The sequence below is a fragment of the Cyprinodon variegatus genome, unplaced genomic scaffold (assembly GCF_000732505.1).
Source record: "Cyprinodon variegatus isolate N-32 unplaced genomic scaffold, C_variegatus-1.0 Scaffold135, whole genome shotgun sequence".
Lineage (NCBI taxonomy): Eukaryota > Metazoa > Chordata > Actinopteri > Cyprinodontiformes > Cyprinodontidae > Cyprinodon > Cyprinodon variegatus.
The window spans coordinates 700,415-725,073 of record NW_015150588.1 but is presented as its reverse complement, the minus strand read 5'-3'; the positions used below and the strand labels follow the sequence as shown (position 1 = coordinate 725,073).

Genomic DNA, 24,659 nt, shown 5'->3' with positions numbered 1-24,659 from the left:
TCTTGATAAATATCTTTGTTGTGAGATAAAAATCTTTGTTTTTTTTTCTACAATAGCTACTGTGGCTTTCCTAACAACTTTTTAAAACAAGTTTAAATATAGTATTTTGTTATGTATTCTTCTATAAATTGGAGTGCGTAGGGACATGCAGAGGTAATCAGATGTGATTTTGAACACTTCCCTCTTTATATTATCTTTAAATTGGGAAAGAGAAACACCAATTCTTGAACCACCAACCTGCGTTCGTTTTAATAGGTTAGATACCTGCTTGAGGGAAGTTGCCTATATTTTCTCATATTTGCTGTCAGAGCTATAGATAAAAACTAAACTTAAACTAAGGAAGAATGTAAAGGAGGTAATAGAAATGTCTAAAGATTACCGCCAGTAACAGTACTTTTCAGTGTGACATTTTGGAACCACATAAAGGTGGAATGAATGATAAACGGTCATTTTATATAAACGTCTGTTTTTCCATCTTTATCAAATATATCTCTAAATATGGACTGCACATAATAATTCAGAGGACCAAACAGACTTTCCGCTCACAATAAAAGCTAGGTACTAATTTTGTCTTGATGCATTGTTTCTTCTGTTCTCTGATTAATGTTTTTTTACACTTAAACTCTAATTTCATACAGAAAATAATGTATTCATATTTCTGTCTCTGCCCAGTTCTTGTTGACCTAACACAGAAAAAAAAATCCTCTTATAACTCTTGCAAGTTGAATTTACTGAATTTCTGTTTTTAAAATGCATATGCAAACATTGATTTTATTTATAGCATTGATTGCACGTCAGGCCACATTTAAATTAAACAAAAAAAAACAAAACAAAAAAAAAACAGCATTGTAAGTAAAACAAAAAAAAAAGGGTTTATACGATAGCTATGCACAGACTTTTTTCTTTTGCCTTTGTGAATGAAAAAAAATCCAAACTATAAGCCAGACCTCCTTTATTTGGCTTTTTTTTCATCAAACAGCTTTGAGGCCCTACAGCAGAGCATGAGGGCCCTGGGCACAGTGATTAGGATTATTTTGCTATATGGATAAATTACTTGGCAGATTTGAGAACAGATTTGTTTTTTTGTACCCACCGTGCATTGGCTGAATCAATTTGCTAGGAGATATGAACATAAATGTTGAGGCATGACAAATTTTAATTTTGTTCATAAATTATGTTTTAATATTTACGACTGCTGGCAGATTCCTTTGTTTGTTCTGAATACTGTACCAAAAAATGAGAGAATGCCCCTGTCAGGCCTTTGTCTATGAATATATTTTGTCTCATCGTACCTTAGAATCCTCAAGTGTTACCAAGGTTCAAATGACACCGCTCGGAAAATCAGAGTAAAGCAAAGTACAAATCTAGATTGAGGCTTTTTCTTTTGCTCCTTTAACCTTGAAATCTAAAAGCCAGAAATTACTATATGCCCTACTACTTAGCCTTAAGAAGTTCTGCTGGTCAGCCATTCTCACTAAAACAAAACCTTGGTGAAAGAATTGCCTTTTGGCCTTCCACTCCTGCATAACCTTTGCTGTTCTTGTAGTTGCATAATTTAATTTGTCCCCTTCTGCCACATTTTTCTCTTTGAAAGTCTTCCTTTGCCTAGCAGTTTCCTCCCCACCTGCTCTGTAACACGACTGCAGCACCAAATGGGGCTCCCGAAAAATGTAAGAGATCCATCAGACCCTTTGAGCTGCTTTTGGTTGTTTAGCAAGTCAGCAAATCACTGTAAAGGGACAAGCCTTACAGCCCTACAGGCTCCTATTGCCAGCATTAATGGAAAAATAGTTTAAAGCGGGGAAAAAATCACCCAGATTTCTGTGTGACCCTACTGAATCCTTGTAGGCACTGCCGGCAACAGATTGTTAATTAGCTATTTCTGCTCATATGTTATTTATGCATTCTATCTGATCATAGAAGAGTGCCAGTATTTGGGAGGAGCAGCATCTGTGCATGCAAGAATACACTTTGGACTGTGTGTGTAATTATTGTACTTAATACAGGAGATGGACTTATTTACATAAGGTGAGAGGTTGTTTTTATCTCACACTATAGTGTTTTTGATCTGCATATTTTCTTAATTTACCAGCCAGAAACCTGCAGATAAAACCCTTCTTTTATTAAAAAATGCGTCAACCTACCTGGTGATACAGTTGAGCTTTAGATAATTGCTGTTTCATTTTTTTTTCTTTTACAGAAGCCAATTTTAGTAAATCAGGATATCATCTGTAAAAAGGTTTACTCAGGAGATTCAGCTTGATAAGAATTGAATTGAATTACATTGGTAAATATTTTGATAGATAAATAAAAGTGAATTTCCAATTTAATAAATAAATGTAGCATTACTGTAAATGATTAAAAAGATAAATATGCCATTCTTTTCTTTAACACAATTTTCAATGACAAGATATGTAATTAAATAATCAAACAAATCAATACAGGATTTATATAAAGGTTTTAAAAAAAGATCCAAGAATATGGAAATATGGATACTAATTCAATATTGACATGGTTTGAAATCTCTATGAATATTTTTGTTGGGCTGTAACCCCTTCGTAACGGCCGTGTTTGGCTCCGTTGTCTCCAAAATCATAGTTTCCGTCACTGTTAAATTGCTGTCATTCTGATGGGACTGGCTCCTGTTTTGTATCCCTGTTTTTTTTCTTAATACCATTCATTTTGTAGTTCATTCCAGCTGCTCTAATAAACTGGAATTATTTGGAGCCAACTTCAATGTTCTGCAACGAACCAGAGGGTGTTTATCCTCTTGGCATGAGCTCTTGGGGTGTATCCCCACAATGTGATTGCCAGGAGTCTAAAGCTGTTGATTTTCTCTCTCCTGAGCCTTTCCTATGAACATTCAGATGTATTTCCTCAGCAGCCTGGACTTGACATTGATCAGTTCATCCCTGTGTAGTTAAGCCAGCTTTCTAACTTTTTCCATTTTCTTTGCCTTGGCTTCCTATCGTCGTCTCCACTGAGGGTATCAGCTTGGCCTGCCATCTCCTGTCGTTGCCTTTTATTGTGTTCCAACTCCAGGTTTAGCAGTGATAGTCACAATGGGCACTCATAGAATTTTTCCTGTCAGCATAAAGGATTACGCTAATGGTCGCAAATGCTTAAAGTTGTTGTTGGATTTTCTTCTAATATTGCAAGATCAAATTAAACACACTGACACAAATGCAAAGAGAGAATGGAGTGATTTATGGTTAAATGGTCATTAGAGGGTTCCACCTCAGCCACATATCTTCATTCTTGGCTGTTTAGCATTGCTGATAAAGTTAAATCAAGACTGGTGTCAGGGCTCTAGAAGGCCATAAGGTCAGTGATAATAAAAGATATCAAATTCCAAATATCTTGTTTGTTTTATATTATTTTTTGCTATGAACATTGAACATAATAATGCTAATCAGACATATATAAATGAATTGCAGTTGATCAATATTTTGATATATTTGTCCCACCAAGCACAAAACAAAATGCCCCAAACCTGGAACCCTGCATAATATCTTGGCAAGATACTGTGTCTTTGAGTGCTTAAAAAAAAATACATATATCTAATCTAATTTGTGACAAAACCTTATTGATGGCTACAAAAAGTGGGCTCCTAAGATGCAACCTGTAAAGGCATATATACCTAGTTTTGGTAGCAGTGTATCTCCATATATCACTGTGGTCATCTCATTTTTATTCCTTGCAGACTGAAGAAAGTCACCAAAAACTTTGAATTTAATTCTGCACTGTTAAAATAATTAGAATTGTATCATCAGTCCAGTAGATACTAGTTCAAATAAATTAATAAAAACTCAAAATGAATGAATAATATTATATCCTATCCAGAAGTGAGTCAGTTTTGCTGGAAATGTACATTTCTGACTTGGTCTATCATCTGCTTCTCTGATGGCTCCTCATCATTTTCTTCTTCTCCAGTTGAGTCCAAGATGGTTCATTAGCAAACTGTTAAGGACACACACTCCCTCGGGCTGCTCCTTTCTCACAAGGCGCAACTTTAGAGCAAACTGACCTGGTAAAGACCGCAAGCAAAACGAGGACAGAGTCAGGGGAATGGTGTAACAGCAGATGAATGTAGGCTTTAAAGGGTGGGAGAGTCACAGGGGACATCATTTAGTGTCTCGGGAACTGCAAAACAATGCAATGTTTGCTGCTACTTCTGAGCTTTTTTACAGACAAAAGCGTTTTCCTAATTCAGGCAAAAGCAGAGCAGCAACTAAGGATGGTGAAGACATCTTCAATACAGTCTTGAACTGCTAATTAGACAAGAGGTGCATTCAGATGTGACTAAGACGCTTTGGAAAGTTCATTGGTTATTTGCAAAAATGCAGGGTTTGGGAAATAAATGTGGTGAGGCAGAGAAAAGGGAGTTGCAGCACTTCGAAAAAAGAGCCAGGCTTAACAGTGTTCTGGCGTGAGGAGAGTTGCAGAACCAGAGAATGTTCTGGCAGGGAAACGGAGCCTGGATTGAAAGATTGAGAGTGAGCAGGCAGGCTAAATATTTGGATGGCTCCTGTAGATGAAAATGGAGCAGCAGGCAAATGGGCTGGTTAAGATGAGCATTCATTCTGGCAAGCGACATCAGATCTTGGATATTAGGAAAATACTGCTGACAAAAGCACGCTAGAAAACAAAGCACCAGATTTAAACTGCTTGTCTTTTCTTTCTTCTTGGATGATCACACTATCTGATGAATGCAAGATATGGAGCCTGGTTTGGCATGCTGCTGGATTCGACCACAGAACTCTTTAGACTGGCTTTGTGTCATTTTGGAGCGCAAGAATCACAGCTGTCAGATAATACAAGGTGGATTACACCCTGGTCAGGACACCAATCTGTCACAGGGTGATACAGTGCCAAGTGGCCTTGCTCTGCGATCAGATAACATCAAATGATTTTTTTCCCCCTCAAACCAGAAGAATCTAGTGAAACCAGAGCAAAATTGCACCGGTCTAGAATTTAGAGAAGTCAGAGAAAGCATCTACCAAGATTAAGGCAGAAATGTTCTTTCTTTGAGGTGAACAGGAATAACACCTTTTCACTTTTCCACCTTCCGTTAATATTTCCTGTACAGAAAGGAGAGCATTATTTTTTGTATCACTTGTTTTTCTTTTTCAGAAATCAGTTTCACTTCATGTCATTAAACATTAGGTAACAGAAATGCCTTTTGACTCTAAAAAGAATCCTCTGCTCTTCCTCCACAGTGAGCTGAACTCTAAATTACAAGACACTCTTGAGCAAATAGAGGTACGTGAAAATCCTATTTTGCTGCTCAACCTGAAACTGATATCGTGTTGAAACTTCAGATTTAGTAATATTTGATATTTTTCTTTTTACTATTTTTTTTTTATGTTTTGATCTAGAAAAGGCAAATTAAGCCTCATTTTGACATTCTGATTGTTTGGCTTTGTAATTCTGGGTCTGCCACATATTGACACAATCTCAGAGTCAACAGTATGAGCGTGCACTCACTGTAAATAGCATCGGTGCCATCTCTGCTTGTGTGTGATAAATAATAATGAAGAGGCAATTATGGCAGCACCACTACTGCTGTGCTGTAGTAGATTAATTGCTTACAGTTGTGTCTGTAGACAGGAGGGTTGTTTGAATACTTGCACAAATATATAGCCATTTGCTGGGGTTGCTTGTTTACCTATCAGCTAGTCATGCAAAATCTTCTTAATCCTAAAAGTAAACACATCAACAAAGCCAAGTCCCACATTTCCAAAGTCAAATTTCATGAGTTGATGTCGATGTTAGAAGTGAAGGACATTTTGCGCTAATTACACTCATGTGAAATGTAGTGTAGTGCTGGGAAAGTCTTTAAAGACTTCACGTCAACATAGAAACTATAAAAAAAAAAAAAAGAAATATACATTGATAAGGCATTTTATGATAGCCTAGTAGGGTACTGGTCCCATTTTTTCTTATACACAGCCCTAATTCATCAGGAAGTGGTCGGCACCAGCAAAGCCCTCTAATTTAGGTCAGCTATGTCCATTAGGCTTAGTGCATCAACTGCAGGTTTTATGTTATCCTCATGTGTAGCATTTTCACACAAGGCTTAAGAAAACATTGAATGATGCAAGATATTTGATTGCATAGACTTTGTCGGCACTTTACTCTCTAAGCTCAGATTATTGCATCAAAGATGTCGCTCATCTTACCACTTCTTAATGTCTTTCAAACCTCATCTCACTTTTAACGCCTCTCTTTTATCTCTATCTCATACACTTAGATATTCACTTATATCCATATCTAGTTACCCTGCCCTTGGCCTGATAGTTTTACATTTGTACATCTGTGTGTATGTGAGTCTCCCCTATCTTAATGCTGATAATCCTTCTCCTTTTCCCCCGACTTTCTCTCCTCCTCTTCTTTGTCTTCTGTCTATTTCTGTCTTCAGGAGCAGCTCGATGTCGCCCTGTCAAAGACTTGTAAGCACTTTGATGTGTTGCACTACACCAAAGTCCAGAAAGCCTACACGCTCCTTGGGAAAACCCAGGTCAGTGGTGTGACTAGTTTGCTTCTTCCCTGGAATGTTTAAACACGTCTGAATGGGATTCCTCACTTTCTGCGTATTTCCTGTAGTTGAAATCTGTTGTTCTGACTCATGGAGGATGATGCTTGGCATTTATTCCCCTTTTCTTCTGTATCCTTCCACCTTTACTTGAGATCATTCAGTTAGTTGACCCATTTCTAATATGAGGGATTCAGATTTATCTCGTAATTCCTAGCAAAATAGCTTCATTTGAATAATTAAACAACAAAGTCGATCATGTAACATGCATATTTATATCCTACTTAACTTTTTAGGTAAAGTTGTCAAGTTCAAAAATGAATCTCTAATATCTAAAATTATTGTGCTAACTTCTTTTGGTAAAATACTCCAAGCCTTCAATTAAAATTTCATTTATTTTTACAGAGCTAAAGATTTGAGTCTTTTAAAATATTTTTCTTTATGGATATTTCTAATATTTCATGCAAGTCTACTTTACATGATGATGGAGTACTAGTTAAAATCAAATTCCCCATTGTCCTCTGCTCCACTTGGTGTGTGTTTCGTTGTATTTTGGGTTTTTGTCTTGTTTAAAATTGAATAGAAAATCAACTTGAACAGTAACTGCTTGAATTAAATAAGGATGAATATTTCATTCATTGCAGGTGTTACTAGCTTGCGCCAGTGATGATGTAAGTGAATACGCTGTATGCCTCTTGGCTCTGACAGCCATTCTAGAGGTGGTCCTGCGTCACAGAAGGTTGTTGAGAACAAATATTTTATTTTTAATGGGACAAAAAGCCTTTTAGAGTGAATAGAAGCTAAAAAAGGTCATTGTCGGCTGTATTTTGTGATTGCACTGAAGTATTGAGTGTTTTCAATTGGTTGGCTACACCTTCTTAACATCACCTTCTCATTTTGTTAGTTTAAGATTTAGCTGCTCTAATATACTACAGTATCAGGTTAAGTGTATTTGTGTGTAATTGACATCTGATTTAATACTTTCCAATCAGTTGCTCTGTGCCAGTTTGACAAAGCACCCAACATTGAGTCTGTTTATTATTATGGAGAAACCCCCGGGATCTTTTTAATTCTTGATTTTTAATATTTTAATCCAAATTTGAAAAACAGTACTTTGATTTTGCAAGTGATTTTCATTGTGTTTTCAACTCAACTCAACTTTATTGTCAAATGTGCTACATGTAAACATACAACACAGATGAAATTTCCATCCCCTCAACCCCACGGTGCATAATAAAATATAAAAATATATATACCGGTATATCTATATATATATATATATGTACAGTATATAAATGCCTAACGAGGTAAAAGTCCCTTTAAAAGGAGGTAAAAAAATGCTTGAATTACTTTCATGTCAACAGGGAGTCATAATGGACTGAGGGTCGCAGTTAGTGGTCAAGGCCTGACGGTAAGAAAATTAAATTACATGGCAGCATCTCTAAACTGAGGACATCACTCAGCGGTGTGCCATCATCTCCTCAAACTCTGCTGTCATCAATTTTGCAGGGTTCAAATGTAATACCTCTGGATTCCGGAAAATGTACTGATAAAGCACAAGGAGGCAATAAACCTCAGGCTTTATTAGACAACTGCAAAAGAAATAAAGCATTCCTGAAAAATAAAGCATAAGCTCAAAATAATAGCCTGCAAACAGTAGGCATGGCACTATTGCTCATTATATAATATTTATAATATAATATAATAAAATGTGTGTATGTATATATATATATATATATATATATATATATATATATATATATATATAGAAATGTTTATGTATGTACATGTATGTATATGTATGTATTCAAAGAACCAAAAACTGCTTTTCACAAACTGTCTCCATCCAACCTCACTGAGCTCAAGCTGTTTGTCAGGAAGAATTGGCCAAATATTTCAGTCTCTCCATTTACAAAACTGATTGAGACATGCAGCAAGCAACAAGCAGCTGTAATCACAGAAAAACGTGGTGCTACAAAATGTTTACTCAAAGGGGCTGAATAATTTTAAAAAGCCAATTTTTTTTTTTTGATTAAAAAAAGTTTAAAATATGCATTTATTTTTGTTCCATTTCCTGGGCGTGTCCAGCTTGTTGATTCTTCACAAAAACTCACTATTTTATGTCTTTATGTTTGTAGCCTGAAATGTGGCAAAAGGTCAAAAAGTTCAAGGGGGAGGAATAATACTGCAAGGTACTGTATTTGAAGTGAGGGCAGCTAATAGGAGTATGATATTAGTCGTATTGTCACATACCACAGACACTCTTTTCTTCTCCAATTTTAAAGGCATAATTGACTGCCAAATTGATTGACCAATCACAATTTTTGTAAATTCAAATCAATTCAGTTCAGTTTATTTATATAGCACCAGTTCACAACACGTCATAACAAGGCACTTTACAGTATACCAGATCATACAGTCAAATTAATTTAAAGTTTATTTTAAACCAGTTGATTGCATTGACTCGAAGGCATTCCCTCACACTAAGTGTGCTTGTAGCGACAGTGGAGAGGAAAAACTCCCTTTGAACAGGAAACAAGTGTGAGCGGCCATCTGTCGAGGCCGACTGGCGTTCAAGGAGACAGAAGCAGTCCTACAGAAAGAAGCAGAGATACAAACGGCAGCTGTAAAAGGCGGCCCCGTCCAGGAAACAAACAGTCAGGCAGACGAGCTCCGAGCAAGCTCCCATGTCGGAGGATGAAGAAAGCACATGCAGTTAGTCACAGTCAACCCAGAACTTATCGACCAATAAGTCCATCATTCAATGACTTAACAGTCCTAGCTTGCAAATAACCTCCTCTCATGGTTTACATTATGGAAAAAGATGCACAAACTATTCCATAAAAATGTGTCTTCTGCTTTTGTAGTGCTGTTGTATTTTTATCTGTAGATGTGATGTAAGCCTTAGTGAATGGGACTTTCTAAGAGTTTGGAAGTATTCAACAAGGTCTAGTGGTAATTATAGCGGAGTATTCAACAAGGTTAAGAGGAGGCCATTCCTGTGACATGAAGGCATGCTTAATACTTTAGGATTTGGTATTTCTCCTATTCAAACTTAAAATGGACAAAACCAAACAACAAAAAAACCTTCAGTACTAATAGTAGTTTTATTTATACATAGACAGAATAACTAAAAAAAAATGAGAAACATTAAAATTCACATTGAATAGAAGTAAATATCTTGTTATACAGTTATGTTTGTTATTCCCTATAGTACAGCCAGAATTCTGGCTCCAGTCTGTCATCGTGCTGCCCAGCTATCTAGCTGTTCAATCCCAGCAAACAGCCACAACCGACCAACCAAACTACCAAGCAGCCAGTTGGATATAATCAAATCCAAGCTGTCAAAAAAAAAACAAAACAGAACATTTGGTTTATGTATCCATCTTAGTATTTATCAAAAGCAGGTTTGCCAACTCTGATATTTACAGAGCTAAATATTTCTATCTTGTTTTATTTTTTTATTTACTGGGTCTTCCTAACTTCATTATTTATCTTAATTTTCTAATTATTATTATTTTTTGCTATTGTAGAGCACTGGTGAATTTAAAACCAATATAAAGCCACGCCACAGACACATATTACCTACACCCAGATTAAAGGCAGCCGCATCATAAATCATTTTGATGTGAGTTTGGAAGCAGCGGTTGCCAAGGACATTCTGATCCATTGTCAATCCTTCACTGCATAGTATTATCCACACAAAATGTGTGTCCGTCTTTGATTTGCACTTTTTCTCCTTCCACACTATTAAACAGTAACGATAATGACATCTTGACATTGCTGTGTATCTTACCAAACTGTTCTGCTCCCTCTGTAGACTGCGATGGATCAGCTGCACATGCACTTCACCCAGGCCATCCACAACACAGTGTTCCAGGTTGTGCTGGGATACGTAGAACTGTGTGCTGGCAATGCGGACACCAAGTTTCAAAAGATGCAGTATAAGGACCTTTGCACGGTAAGGACAGGACTGTGCGTGCAGTTTAACTGTGTATTAGAGAGATAACGTGAGTACAGCCAATCTTTTGTGCTATTATGTCTTAAAATGATGTATTGTTTAGAAAATGCACAACCAGACATCAAACTCTTATTTTTCTCTCACTGCGCCAACACTCCTTCACATTTGTTTTACTGTACAGCCAAATGTAAATTTGCCTCATTTCATGACATGGGAATCCTTCACAGTTCCCTCACAGGGTGAAATGAAGGATGGGAGCATTGAGCAAATGATTGAGCGCATGGTGCATCGTAGCTCCTCACAAGATCATTAATCTTACTCACAATATGAAGCAGAGTGCATTGCTGCAGTAGCGCCCTCTTTCAGGCCCACACAGCTCAGTTCATCCTTTGTCTTATTCTGTCTTCTCCCAAATTCCAAATAAATCTCATTTGCATGCTCAGTAAGCCAGAACTTGGCCAATACATCACAAACTTGTCGAGACTGTGCTTTCCTCCGGAGGCTGTGTTTTATTCCGGTTAACAGAATGGAAGGGCGATATGGGGAGGTAAATGTTACTGCATCCTTATGGTTAATATATTCTTTGGTCTGTTTGGCATTGCACTTCGAGAGCACAACATTTGCCAATGGGGGGGGTTGCCAGCTGTGCTCATGTCAGCAATGGCCCGTCCTTTACCTCTTACCTTTGTATTACCTCTCCTTCCTGTCACCTGTCATCTGTTCCTGTGTTTATGCATGTTTTCCTGTCCCGCTCGTAGAAAGTGGCCTTGGAGGGACTTTCCTTGGCATTTATCAAGTGCTCCATGCTGCTTTTTTTTTTTTCTTCAACCAGATATTTAAGCCTGTTCTTTTGTTTTGCTACTTTCTTTTGCATTTATTTTTGCAGTCTTGCACATAAACTACTTTGTGTGGTCCATTCCCTTACTTAAATCTTTGAAAATATTCCCTTAGTTTCTATCTCGTTGCTCGTGTGGCTCTGTCTCTGAAAGTGTTTAAATGTATGAATGAGGTTGTACCTGCAACTGTGCCGTCATTGTAGACAGATCTTGGTCTTCCCACAGCCTGCTTTCTGACCGTTTCTTCCAACACCACACACATACACTCTGGATTTAAGCTCACTGTGATCAAACAGCAATGATGTTCTGTTACTGTCCGCTCTATGCAATGCCAAAGGTAGTACATTCTCATGCACTCAAATAAAGAGAACACCCACTCACACTTCATCTTTGCAGTAAGAGCATTTTGAGCTTGTGTGAAGTAAGTGTGTGGTGGGTTTTCCTTGCTTTTACATTGATAGGTTATTTCCTCAGGGCCATGTCTTCCCACTTTTAAAATATAAATACATTTTTCATTTAGCGAGTTAATGCCAGAGCATCATTCACCACAAGGTGAGTAGATCTTTGGACCACAAATTCATGAGTCATGTCCTTTTATTTTGGTAAGTTCCCCTCTGTCCCTTTGTTCCTCTGCTGTCCCGACACACGTCAAGAGACAGACACGCATACAGACAGCAAACCCCAAACACCCTGTCATTTAACAACAACTGCGTCGGTAGGCAAACTGCGGTGGTATTTAGTCAGAGCAACCAAGCCTTCTAAAACACAGCATACGGATGGGTAGGAGGGGATCTACAGCCTCCATGGCAAAGGGAAAGTTTATCAAAAAATTTTCGCTTTCGCAAAGACTGTGTTTCGCAAGTGACTGGCTTATTTATGACGACGATGCTCAGCTAATGAGCTGCTCTGTGTGCAACAAATATGCAAAAAAAACCCCAAAAAACTGACAATAATTTTTTTGCTGGGTGTCCATCTATGAAACTGGAGAGAATCAGTGAACACAAACGTGTGTTTTCTGTTCACAGATACATCGCAGATACATCAACACATTTGTTTTGGCTACATCAACACACACAAAGATAAAATTATTCTTTTAAACTCCCCATGCCATTTCCATTAATGGACAACATTGAATAGTTTGCTGTTTTTTGAGTGGTGTTTTTTATGGCCCATTTATCCAATAAAAGTATTTTACATTTGCACTTACAACTTTATTTAAAAAACTAAACTGTAACTGTTTGCATTTAACCTAATGCCTTTGTGAAATAACATATGAGAGAAATCTTTGGTGCAATAACATTGGCGCCACCGTTTTTGTCTCTGGGGATGTTGTTTAGTTTGATTTTAAGTATTACTTTCTGCCCCTTTAATATTTTTCATATAGGCCAACAGTTTGGTCTGATCTGATCACTTATTTTTTTTGTACCCTCAAGATGAATCCTGACAAACTACCATGACCTTTCCATTTTATTTTAACTCCTTTCCACTCTTCCATAAAAGTCACGGCACCCAAAGTTGCATTGTGGACATGTTCTCCCTTCTGCACCATGGATCTTTGCATCTCCCCTAGAGATATGATGTGCCTCATGGCTGCTTAAAGCATCAGTGCTGCCCTTGCTTATGCTCTACTAAGCCGTACAATTTTGCCATCCTTGAAAGCTTGATGTTTAACTATATTAAACACTATATTAAAACTTAGTGTTTGCAGAGGGGGACAAACTTCTTAGTGTGGTCCCTAGACAAATAAAGCTTAGGAAAGTGTTCCAGCCCCTCTGAACCTGATGCTAAGTTATGCTCTTTAAAAATTCAAGGGACACGGGAGCATTGGCAAAGGTCAGTTCTCATTGTGAAAGGGTCTTATTAATTTTACATCTCATTAAAAGATAGTTTCTCTTCTTATCTGTTCCCTGGTCTGTCTTGCTTTTAGTCATTGCAAGTAGGAGAGTTGACATAAAAAGTCCTAGGTTGATGGAGAAGTTTGGTTATGGGCTTTACTGAAGTTTCAGCGATTTGGACAAAACGATTTGGACTTTGTTGCTCACACAAAATACGTATTTAGCCTTCTGCTGTTTGCCAAGCATTTTTAATACTCTTCATAAAACAGAGAGTTTATTTTATTACATCCAGCACCTATTTTTTGATAACTGATGTGGGAACCCTCAACATTTTCTTTAAACCATTAATATATATTTTTTTATATTTGTCTGGTTTAGTCTTTGAGTGTTTAGGAAAATTTGCTCATATCTCATAAAGAGATTTTATTCTCACTCTGGAATTGTTTTCCACATCTAGTAAATGAGTTCAGATTAATTAAAAGTTTTTGTTTTTTAATTAAAAGAATAGTTTGAGACCGTGCTACTTTGATGACAAATGATGATCTTTTTTTCTTTACTGGGTTGTTAATAGCTCTAGTGACAGCATTTTATAAAAAATAAAAAAAACAACAACTTGGAAACATAACAAGGTTACCTACTTTTTAGTTAAGGATTTTCTTCACTTTTGACCAGAGGCTCCAATAACTTTGAAAGGTGCTAGGATTTGTATATAATACCACTTTGTAGTGATTTAGAGACTGCAAACAAATTGTTTTGGCTTCTAATCAATGTTGCACCTCTAATTTTATTGCTTCTTACTGTGAATTTTTTCCCACATCATAAATAAGAGTTTAGTTTAACTGAAGTTTTTGTGTTTGAATAATAAAAAAGTTTTAGATTATGCTGCTATAAATTTATTTTTCTTTTTTAACCGGGTGCCAATAGGTCTAGTGAGAGCAGTTTATAAAAAAGAACTTGGCAACCTAACAAAATTATCTACATCTTATTTCACTTTATTATAAAAAAAGATCAACCAAAAATAGTGCTCTGTACTACATTAGTATTTAATATGTAATTATGTAAAAAGAAAAGTGGTTAATTGTCAAACCAGTGAGGTGCAGTACAACGTAAAACATTCACAGTCTCGTGGATAGAATTAATAGATTTTAAGTTTATCCAGATAAAAATAAATTTCCTACATTTATTACTTTTGAAGTTTTTGAGTATAGTTTGAATTAGATAAATAGTCTTTTCCTCTTTTCAGCACAGCAGCAGTAAACCATGCTTTGCTCATTTTTTCCTCCACTGTAGATTCTGTGGCAGAATCATGGAGCTTCTTAAAAACAGCCCAAAGTTGTTTATGTACTGGATTTCTCAACTGGAAAAACTCCTTAAACTATGTTCTCCATGATGGGTGTAGCAGCCGCCTTGAGTCCAGTTAAGTCCAGTCAGTCGGGCCCCTCGGCACTTACACAGACTAAGGGATGCTCACACACATACAGCTTCTGTGTGGGTGTAGCTCAGGTTACTTCTTCTCATTAAGGCTCGGTGCGCAAAGATCTCAGCCCACACACTGAAACACCTGTCACCTCAGTGCCTTGGCAACACAGTGGGCTGATAGTGCTGGCCGGCAGAGAACACAGGATGTCAGAGTGGTTTTGTCTGAAATGGCTCAAGGCTTTTCAAAGCATGCTAGCAGCTTCACTCTCCATAACAAATTGTCGTTGCCAGTCTTATGTGATTATAACCTTAAATTATTATGATAATGTTACTAGCTTTGTAGAAACTCAGAGTAAAGACAGCCAACCATGGCAAAAGCCTTGCTAGATTTATGCTATCAGGTGTGTTATTTATAAATTAATATTTTTTAATAAATTTTAGTAAATACCAGTCACAATCACAGTAGGCCGCAGTGTGCAAATGGAGAGGTCTCCAAAAAAATGTTCTGTGCGTCATGAAAAATGGCAACAACTGTAAAGAGTTTGCCAAGGTTGGTTCTTACACACACTCTTTATGTACAGGCCATTTACCATTTGTATAAAATATTTTTTTAGACCATCTCTGGCTATTTTATATGACAGAGACAATTGTTACGTTTTTAGTTAATATAGTATTAGATAAATATGAATTTTCAGCATTCCAGATGATTACCAGCTATCTAGATGGGCATAGAGATATTGGGATTTGGTCATTATTAGTAATAAACTGCATCTTCAAAGAATGTTTTATAAACATAGAATATTTTAAATTTAGAGCAATACTTAAAACTCACAAAAAAATAATATTGGTGAGGAATTTTACATTAGTTAAACTCAAATGATACTTTATATAAACTGTGTACAGTATCCTCAGAAAATTTAGAAATATGCCAACAATGCTTATGCTTAGTATCAGTACTGTGCCAAATTAGTATTTTTTCAGAATACAATGTGTTGTTCAATCAATGTTTTGGTTTATATTGACACTTATGACAACCCTAATAGCAAAGTAAGAACTTTACATTTCCATCCAAAATACAAAACATAGGAGATGTTTTCTTCTAAATGAAATATATCATAGACAAACAAAGAATTCAGGGTCCACAAAATAGTCTTAATTTCTTCACAAAATTTTATTTAGACACAAATAATATGGAGATATTAAAAAAAAACAACTAAAGAACAAAACAAGACCCCTAAAACATATAATCTCTATCTATAAAAAAAATATTTTTAGGGATGGGGTTTTGGCTGTAGAATAACCTTTAAGCATTGCTGATTAATGTGAGTCATGCTGCTCATTCCTTTAGGAATCTGTAATAAATGTTATCCAGTGCAATGATTCCTCCAGAGTGCTCCCAGGCATTCATCTACTTCACATGTCTTGTTCTGTTTAGAGATTGTCTGATGCTGGTTTGTCCTCCATGATCTCTGGGAAAAAATATAACTACAGTACAGTGGTAACAGAGTTTGCAAAGAATGCTGTTAGGCTTTTCAAGAACTCATTTAATAGTTTTTAAGAAAAGGAAAAAAAGCATGTTTGCTCTGCACTGTTGTGTTTCGTCTGTTTGAGATAAATTTATTGGTGAACATGTTGGCAGGACTTAGCTTGCTGATGACAGAGCTTTAATCTCTGCCAGTGGTTACTATTGTTAGCAGCTGAATGTGGCCTAATTGGATCAAATTGAGAGTCAGAACATGTATCTATGCAGATTATAGGTCTAAAGATACAAATTCTGGCATGTTTTTAGTTATAACATTGAAATTTATTCAACTTGATAGAAGCTGTGTGACTAGGGAAATAACCAGCTTCAGTTTCTGTTGAATACCCCCTTTAGACACTGAATTGTTTGATAAAATGCACAATTGTTCTTTCTGGTGTATTGAAGTTGGATAATTGCATTGTCGTGAAGGAAGGAACTCGTTACAGGAGTTTTTTATTTGAAAACTAAATCACAGCCGACTTTATATCTCAGGCAGTCCACAGAGTGAATCCTATTGGATAGGATACTGATGGTTCTATGTGAAGTTGTGTAATACTGCACCTAAAGCTGATAAAGCACTGCACTGCATTAAGATTATGTCGTTTTCACTATTTTCTTTGTTTTATCTTTTGCTTTCAGCTGTTTGTGTGTGCTATTGTTCATTCAGTAAAAGATTTACATTAGCATGTTACTGATCCTAGAAAATTATTTCTTGCTTTTTGTCATTCTGCTTAGACTAATAGATTTTAGGTTAACATTTGGCATAAAGAACAGTGTTTTTTAAAGATGGACGAGCATTGACATACTGGGAATCTGCATGTGTGTCTAATGCACTCATCTTTGTTTATCTTTAGGAGGCTGGAAAATGTTTCAGTTTGTTTCTCCAAACTTTAAGAAATGAATCTCTGATTACTTATCCTCCCTGAAGAGTGTCAGCAGTGAGGAAAACTTTTAGTGCCAGATGTGCAGTGGTGTTGGTTAGTAGGAGAAATCAGGGTGCAGAAAGAGTTTTTCTTGATTTTTAATGCAGAGTTCTTCTAAAATGATAATACCACCTGTCTCTGTAAAGTCCAACAAACCAGGCGAATGTTTAGACAAAGGAACTTTTAGAAATGTTTTATCATTAATCAGTTCATTGTAGCAATACTAGATAAGGGGGGGGGGGTAAACTAGCATTTTTTGGCTACTCTGTACAAAGCTGATTTTTTTAACCCAATGTGGGAGCAACCCAAAACAGGAAAAGATATCAATAGTCAGATAGCTTCAGATCCCTCAGAGGTCAGGCACAAACTTGTTTTTGGTCACGAAGAAGTAAGCATATAGGTGCAATCACCCACCGTGGAAGGAAAGGCATCAGTATATGTATCAATCTATTTTAAAATCCTATAGACTTAAAATGGTAGCAATGCTCTTTCTTATTTCACTACATTTCCTTGTGTCTGGATTGATTCTTCCATCGCACCAGCAGTGGTGCAACCCAGAGAAGAATTTTTTTTTTTTTTATGTGCTGCCCATTGACACTCTGTGTCTTAGAGCTAGTGGGCCATAGAGTGTTGCACCACCCTGCATTTGTTAGTGTGCACCTTTGGACACATTAAGTAGGTTAGATTGCAACGAATGAAAAAATATTTATAAAATAAACTGCTTCACCAATGAATATAAAGATGTTGTTTTGTCACAGAGATGTGGAAATTTGTTTCTGTTAATTTGTTTCTAAACTGTGTTGTAATACATTTTGAACTAAATAGCTTCTCTCTGCACTGTTTGTAACCAGTATCTTGTTGTCTCTGTTTACTAAACCTGGATGCTGCAAAAGCACAACCTGCAGTGGCTTTTGTTGCTTGTCTTTTGTTTTTTGTTTTAAAGTTGGTTATTGGGAATTATGATCATTGATAAGAGAAACTAAATCAATAAATGAATATTCTTTTTTTTTTGTCCAAAATAAAATACAGTATAGAATCCCAAACTTTGGTTACAGCAATGCACAGTCCTCTTATAAATATTGTCGTCATTCTTAGCAGGTCAACCGCAACACCCCTACAGTAATTGCACTGGTAATATTATATATATAAATTTTTTCTTTTCTTTTTTTTTTTTTGCTCAAGTAATATAGTGTTAGCTATTTGTGATCATTTGATGTCAGATGGTAAATTACTTTTTCAGCATGTTTCTTATATTTGCTTAATATTGCTGACCAGCTTTTAGCACCGTCCTACTTGTATTTTGATTATTCCACCTTTGTGACGAGCTCAAAGCATTTGAGGTTGGAGGGCCTCTTTGCCATTAACCCAGTATTTAGCTCCCTACAGACATTCTGCATCTAGATATAATGAGCTAGTTAATGTTACTTTAGGTCATTTAGGAGTTTAAAAAGAATGAGTGGAAAGTTTGGTCTGTAAAATTTCGGGGGTTTCTTCACAGCTGGAGAGTAATAGACTTAAGGCTGGAGTTGTGATGGAATGAAGCTCACTGTGGAAATAAACATTGTCTGGAGAACAGCAGATGAAGCTTTTGTGTTATTAATAAAATCCAAAATAAAAGCCTTCAGATATACGTGTAGAATTGGGTGAAAGTAATGCTCACTCATTTAGTTTTTGCATTTAGAACTTTGTAAAAACTCTGAGTCACTTCTGGGTTGCAGCCTGTAAATGATACAGATTATACCAGTTGCAGAAATCCTTGGAAATGTCCATGTCCCCCTTATGTTAACCTTTAATTTATTTTTATTTTGTTTGTTGAAACAGACATTTTTATAGCCTCCAGAAAGGGAGCTATTCTGGGAAAATAAATCTGTTTTTGATCCGGTTTTGTTTTCCTTGCGCTTTTATTTTTTTTCCAGCACATCACCCTCGACAGCTACATTCCCTGCCTGACGGATCTCTGTAAGGCTCTGTGGGAAGTGATGCTGAGCTACCACCGTACCATGCAGTGGCATGAAGAGCATGACAAGCAGAAGGCCGCACCCTCACAAGGTAGGAGGAATTTTCTTTGTAACTCCTCAAACTTAAAATGTTCTCTGGTTTTTAACCTGTCAGTTATTGTCTTAGGCTGAACCTTATTAGAAACACAAGTTGGAGTTATTATTGGAAAATACCATGATTAATGTTTATTGTCTTCTCTCTCATCTTATATTTTGTGTGCCTCTATTACTCTATGTTGCCTTTAGCATTTCACTTATTTTCAGGTGGAATTCTTACTTGCACCAAGGCTCTTCAGTGCATTAAGTTTGATCTTTGGAGCTTGAAATGATGTATCACCTTATTTTAGTGCATCTCTCTCAGGATATCAGTGGGATATAATGCCTTGTGATCTGTTAAGTGTTAATAACAGCATATTTATCAATAACAATTTGTTAATTCTAATTATTTCAACTGTATACCTGCAAATGTAGTTGCAATTTTTAAACGCAGTAGCCATAGCTAAGCTACAGTAATTCTGTACAGTGATTTCTCAAATATAACACAGAATCATAGGTATTGTCCTTGTTATGCTACAACATTTTTGACAAAATACTTTCAACAAATACTGTTTCAAAGAACCATAGAAAATCTAAAAGTGGTGTTAATAGTGGAGCACTAAAAAAAAACATTTAATAGTATGGATCCGTCGACTGCGTCCTCCAAAGTCCAGATTCGTCGTCTGATTACATTATAGCCCAGCACCGTGGCCTCTTTAAATTTGAAGTCTCCTTACTATGCGATCGACAAATACAGCCCTCTTTTCACTGGTTGGAAGGACAGGTCTAGTGTATCTGTAGCCTTAGATATCCCATGATTCATTGCGAGTCCAAGGAAGCCGGCTGCTCCGTGCTCAGAGTAAAAACGGAAGTGGCGACAAACAGTGTTGAATATTGTAAGTGCAGTTTAGTATAATAAATATATGAAACATTTCATCTTAAATTAAAGACAATACTTTATTTAAATGTTTATTGATTCAAACATATGGCAGGCAATGTTTAATTAATTTAAATCTTTTATCTGTTCCTGTGCAAATGGGTTTAGGTAACATTTAAGCTCAGACGCCATTAAACTCTGCAGTGTGGGGACTATAAATCTAACATGTGCAACAACAGTGCTGCTGTTGAGGCTCTTAAAAAAAGAAATGATCACACAGAACAGTAATAAGAAGCTGGGCATCCATTCTTTGCCTGCTTTGTAAGTCAACTGTCACAGTTGCTAGGCGACAGAGCTTGCGTTGAGTGAAGCGCTGTGACAGCCGTAGGAGGCTGGACCTGTTTGAATCTATAGCCGAACTCTTCCGGCCTTCCTATTTTCAGGGTCTTCGTAGGACCCAGTCCAGGTAGACCGGGTCTTTGGGAGGACACAGAAATCGAACGCACCCAACATATAATGATTTTGTAGATCTTTACGAGTCAAAAACATATGTACTTTTGGTTACGATGCCAATATTGATGAAAAGGATTGTTAACGATTGGAATAGTAGGTTGAAGTTGTGACATGAAGTCAGGTGTTCCACATCCTAGTAGCACCCTAATAAAAGCTGAGGAATGGCTTCTTCTTAGCGTTAAATTTCTCAGTTTCAGTAAAAAAAAAAAAAAAGAACAACAAAAGAGAAACAAAATAAACTAGGATGTTGGTCTAGTTTTTGAGAGTTGCTGACGACTAAAGTAGCAAAAAGGCTCAGAAGCCTCTCAGAGGTAACTGCTTTCCTTCTTGACAGGTAAGTTAAATACTGGCTAATCCCAGAGGAGTTAAACTTCTACTGTAGTTGTCACAACTACAAGGTTATCACACAACAAGGTGAGAACATGTAGTTCTTACTTTTAGATTTGACTTCTTGACCCAAAGCAATTGCACAAGTGGTCCACCAATCCCAGCAGAGGAAATGCACAGATCAACCTTCATGAGAAGCTAATGATCTTAATGGAGTAGGTTGCATTGTCCTTATTTGCCAACCCAAATTTTTTTTTCAGTTACATACTGTACATAAAACGATAGATGAAAGTATGAGGATATAGAATTATTGACAAGAACCCATCACCCTTGTAGGGAGAGACAGGGGGCATATTTTATATTAACTTCTATCATCTATCATCTTTGTGTTTGATTGACTTTCACCTATGTCTCCAGTGCAGAGGTGACCTCGACTCTGGCTTTGTAGTGAATTTCACCTTTTTCTCCTTGCTTGTGGGGGTCTGTGGGTGGAACGGATGGAGCTCATTTTATGCAGTGACTTATTGAAGAGGCTTTGATGTACCCCTCGAACATGGTGTTTTGATGGCACTGACATCCATTTCATATTGCAACTCATGAAAGCTTTAAATGTCAATAAAACTGCGCTCCAGCTCTGGTACCCACCCATCATATGTCAACAGTCAGTAAAAACTGACAGGTACTATACTGCAGTTATATAAAAAACTGCTTTCCTAATAGTGCGGTGGTCCCTTTGGTCCACAGTGTATGAAAAGTGGGGTCCTTTGGCTTAATGCTCAGACTCTGACAGTCAGTCCTTTGAGACCTGTTTTCTGTCTTGTTTCTGCACATGTCTGTAAATGTCCGATTGGATTGAGTTCAAAAATGTTTAAACCTCTGTCTTCTCTGCTTGTTTCCACCTCAAAAGACATTAGTTTGTCCATAGGCCGTGTGAGTGAGTTTGGCCTATCTTCACTTGACCACCTCTAAATATGCAGCCGTCATATTTGTATTACTTGATAAAGTTCACTGACATATTGCCCTTCAGCATCTGTTCAGTTAATCTAAATAAATATGCACATAAAAGAATGGGTGATATACCAGTTTTTTTTTAATTCAGAAACATCTCTTTTCACTTACCAGTTACTTTATTTGGAGTTTTGTTAGCACAAATGGGAAATTAGTCAGCCGCCCAATCTATTAAGACACTTTGATCAGGCAAAGATGACCTATTGAAGTTCTGTCAGAGTATCAGAGAGGGAACCAAAGGGGATTAAACTGGACGGGCTGGTTGTAATATTTCAGAAAGTTTTTTCTCTATTTTGAGATTTTCATATGAAAGATCCCTCTTAATCCAAGAGAGTCTTCTAAAAATGCTAATTTATCCAGGTAGCTGGAGTCTTGTAAAAAATAAATAAATAAATAAATAATAAAAAAGGCCTTTTCAATTTAAAAAAGAATGGGCAGACAGAAATGACGGCTCCAACTTGTTGAAACCAAGGTCTAAGGAACGGCATCTTTGACCACACAGCAGGCTGAATCTTGAGGCCGCTGTGCTGCTGTAGCAGAAGGTAACACCTTTCTTGTACAGCATATGTCTGATTTAAATCCTATGTGAAGGACAGGTACAATAACTTTACAAAAGAGACCACAAAAATCAAATGTGGTGTTCCCCTAGGTTCCATCCTTGGGACCTCCTATTCATTAGGAGGGCCACTATACAATGGTTCTATATTAAGGTTAAACGACAATTGTTTTCAGAAATATTTTAGAAAGATTGTTCCCCATGTTTACATGATTTCATTTGATCTTTTCTTTTCCCTCGATTATTCATCCTATATGTTAGATTTAAACACATTCTCATGTAATTAGGAGCTCTTTGGGGATTTTTTTTTTTATTTTTCATAAAGACAAAGTGACTGAAAGGGGTTAAAATGTCCTTTAACTATATCTATATATATATATATATATATATATATATATAGTAACCATATTGTCACTGGCCACTTTATCTTATTTAAAATAAATATATTTTCTGTATAGTTGATGTCTATAAGGTTAGATTCAGAGCTGCCTCTGAAACAATCTATAAAACTAAATATTTATTATCTGTACTTAAAGCAGTAAACAAACTCTAATTACTGAATCAAATGAGCTGGATGAGCTGGGAAAGAGAGGTGAACCACCACATCTCTGTTTATTTTTAGGTGCTAATTTGCAACATACTTGGAGAGGAAATGAGGACCTGCTTTACCGATGTTGACACATACTTGTCAGAAACGATTCATGTTCGACTTCTGTCTTTTCTCCAGTCTGATTCACAGGAAATAACATTTATCAAAATACGTGAAACTGCTTTGGGGCAAAGAAATATTTCCTAGAAAAGTGTGGCAGAAGGTTTTCAACTCTGTTCAGGTCCCTCCCTAATTCTACTTTATTTACTGTTGAAACTTTAACACATTTAGAGGAATAGAATTAGAAAAAAACATTACAATTCTTACACTTCTTTTTCACCAGCTTTTAGTGTTGCACATTTTAATTGCAGATTGACATAATGTTAGCCCAGTTCTAGCATTTTTCTTTATTTCTACAATTCCTTGCAAACTTGTTAAAACAATCGATAATTGCTGAGTAGGTTATTCAATTCTGCACCTCTAACAGTGATAGATTTCTGTTTGTGAACCTAATCAGTTCATCATTAGAAGCCTCTGCTTTCTCACCTTGTTCCAAAGCTGCTAGCTTTCTCCTCCTCGGTTTTAACTCGTCCTCCCCAAATACTTTTGCTCTGCATTCCTCACAGCTCCTTCCCTGAAGTTTCATTGGTGTGCTCATTAAATCGAATCTTCACATGTCAAGTTGCTTTCTCACATCTTATTATCTTATTGTCTTTTAATGACCATTGCACTAGTTTCTAACAACTCCGTCAGATAGTAAAAATATTAAAAAAATTACCATTGATTTCAGGATAAAAACAGAAAAAACTAATTTACCTGATGTTTTTGTTGGGGGAAAACACAATAATCCATAAAATCTTTAAACTGAAAGATGGCGTTGGACTGTTGTCCAAGTGCCTAAAGTTGGAAAAAGTGCAAAAATCTGTATCGAAGTCTTCTGCTGAGGCCTGGGCTCTAAATAACTGATTTCCATGCATGTTAATAAAGTCTTTCGAATACCATTTTTTCTGTGTGAGTCTTTCCAGGATAATTTGTACTTTACAAAAACAAAAGACAAAAAGCTAACCTATAATAAGTGTTTGTTTTTTGTCTTATGTTCAGTTAAGCGGTTAGCCCCTTTAACCACTGTGCAAGGCTAGAATACAGTTTTTGACACATTCTGAGTTGAAAAGATCCAATTCATTAAGGAATACAATCACATTTCCCATTGCAAAATCATTTACACTTTTAATTTGTTTTTTTTTTGCTGGCAAGTAACACCAGTGAAATAAAAATATTTCAGTTTAAAAAAGAAAAACTCTTCAAAGTTCAAAATATCTCACTGTCCTGTTTTATCTTATTTTAAGCAAACAAATATTCACTCTTATTTACCTGCACATATTAAGGGTAAATACATTATTTTAAGAAGTTGTTACCCTTTTTTAGATATGTTTTGCAGTGTATGCAAGTGCAAAGATATCACCTCATGGTTGATGTATTTGGTTTCTTTTAAATAGACTTTTGCTGGGCTTCATAACAACAGCAGATATAGATTTTAGTGACAAATATTCGGAAGTGCAGAAAGAAATTCCTATGATTTTATGTTAATAATAAAGAAAGAAGAAGGATGATGAGAAAAATATGGGTTTATCCTGGTCAGTACTGTCAGCCAGTCATCCGTTTATATGACTTATTTTGCCCTCATATAATGGAGATGTACTCTGTGTTCTTTAATTTCTGTGTTTC

General features: G+C 36.4%; 1 protein-coding gene across 2 annotated transcripts in view; it reads left to right on the top strand.

Moving 5' to 3' along the window:
* Positions 1 to 24,659, top strand: part of vps50 (VPS50 EARP/GARPII complex subunit) — a 148,987-nt gene that overhangs the window by 48,101 nt on the left and 76,227 nt on the right. For both annotated transcript variants that reach the window (XM_015376513.1, XM_015376512.1), the window contains exons 10-13: positions 5,220 to 5,262; positions 6,422 to 6,520; positions 10,356 to 10,496; positions 18,948 to 19,080. In XM_015376513.1, the coding sequence (XP_015231999.1) occupies positions 5,220 to 5,262; positions 6,422 to 6,520; positions 10,356 to 10,496; positions 18,948 to 19,080 (416 nt within the window). The remainder of the gene's footprint in view (positions 1 to 5,219; positions 5,263 to 6,421; positions 6,521 to 10,355; positions 10,497 to 18,947; positions 19,081 to 24,659) is intronic.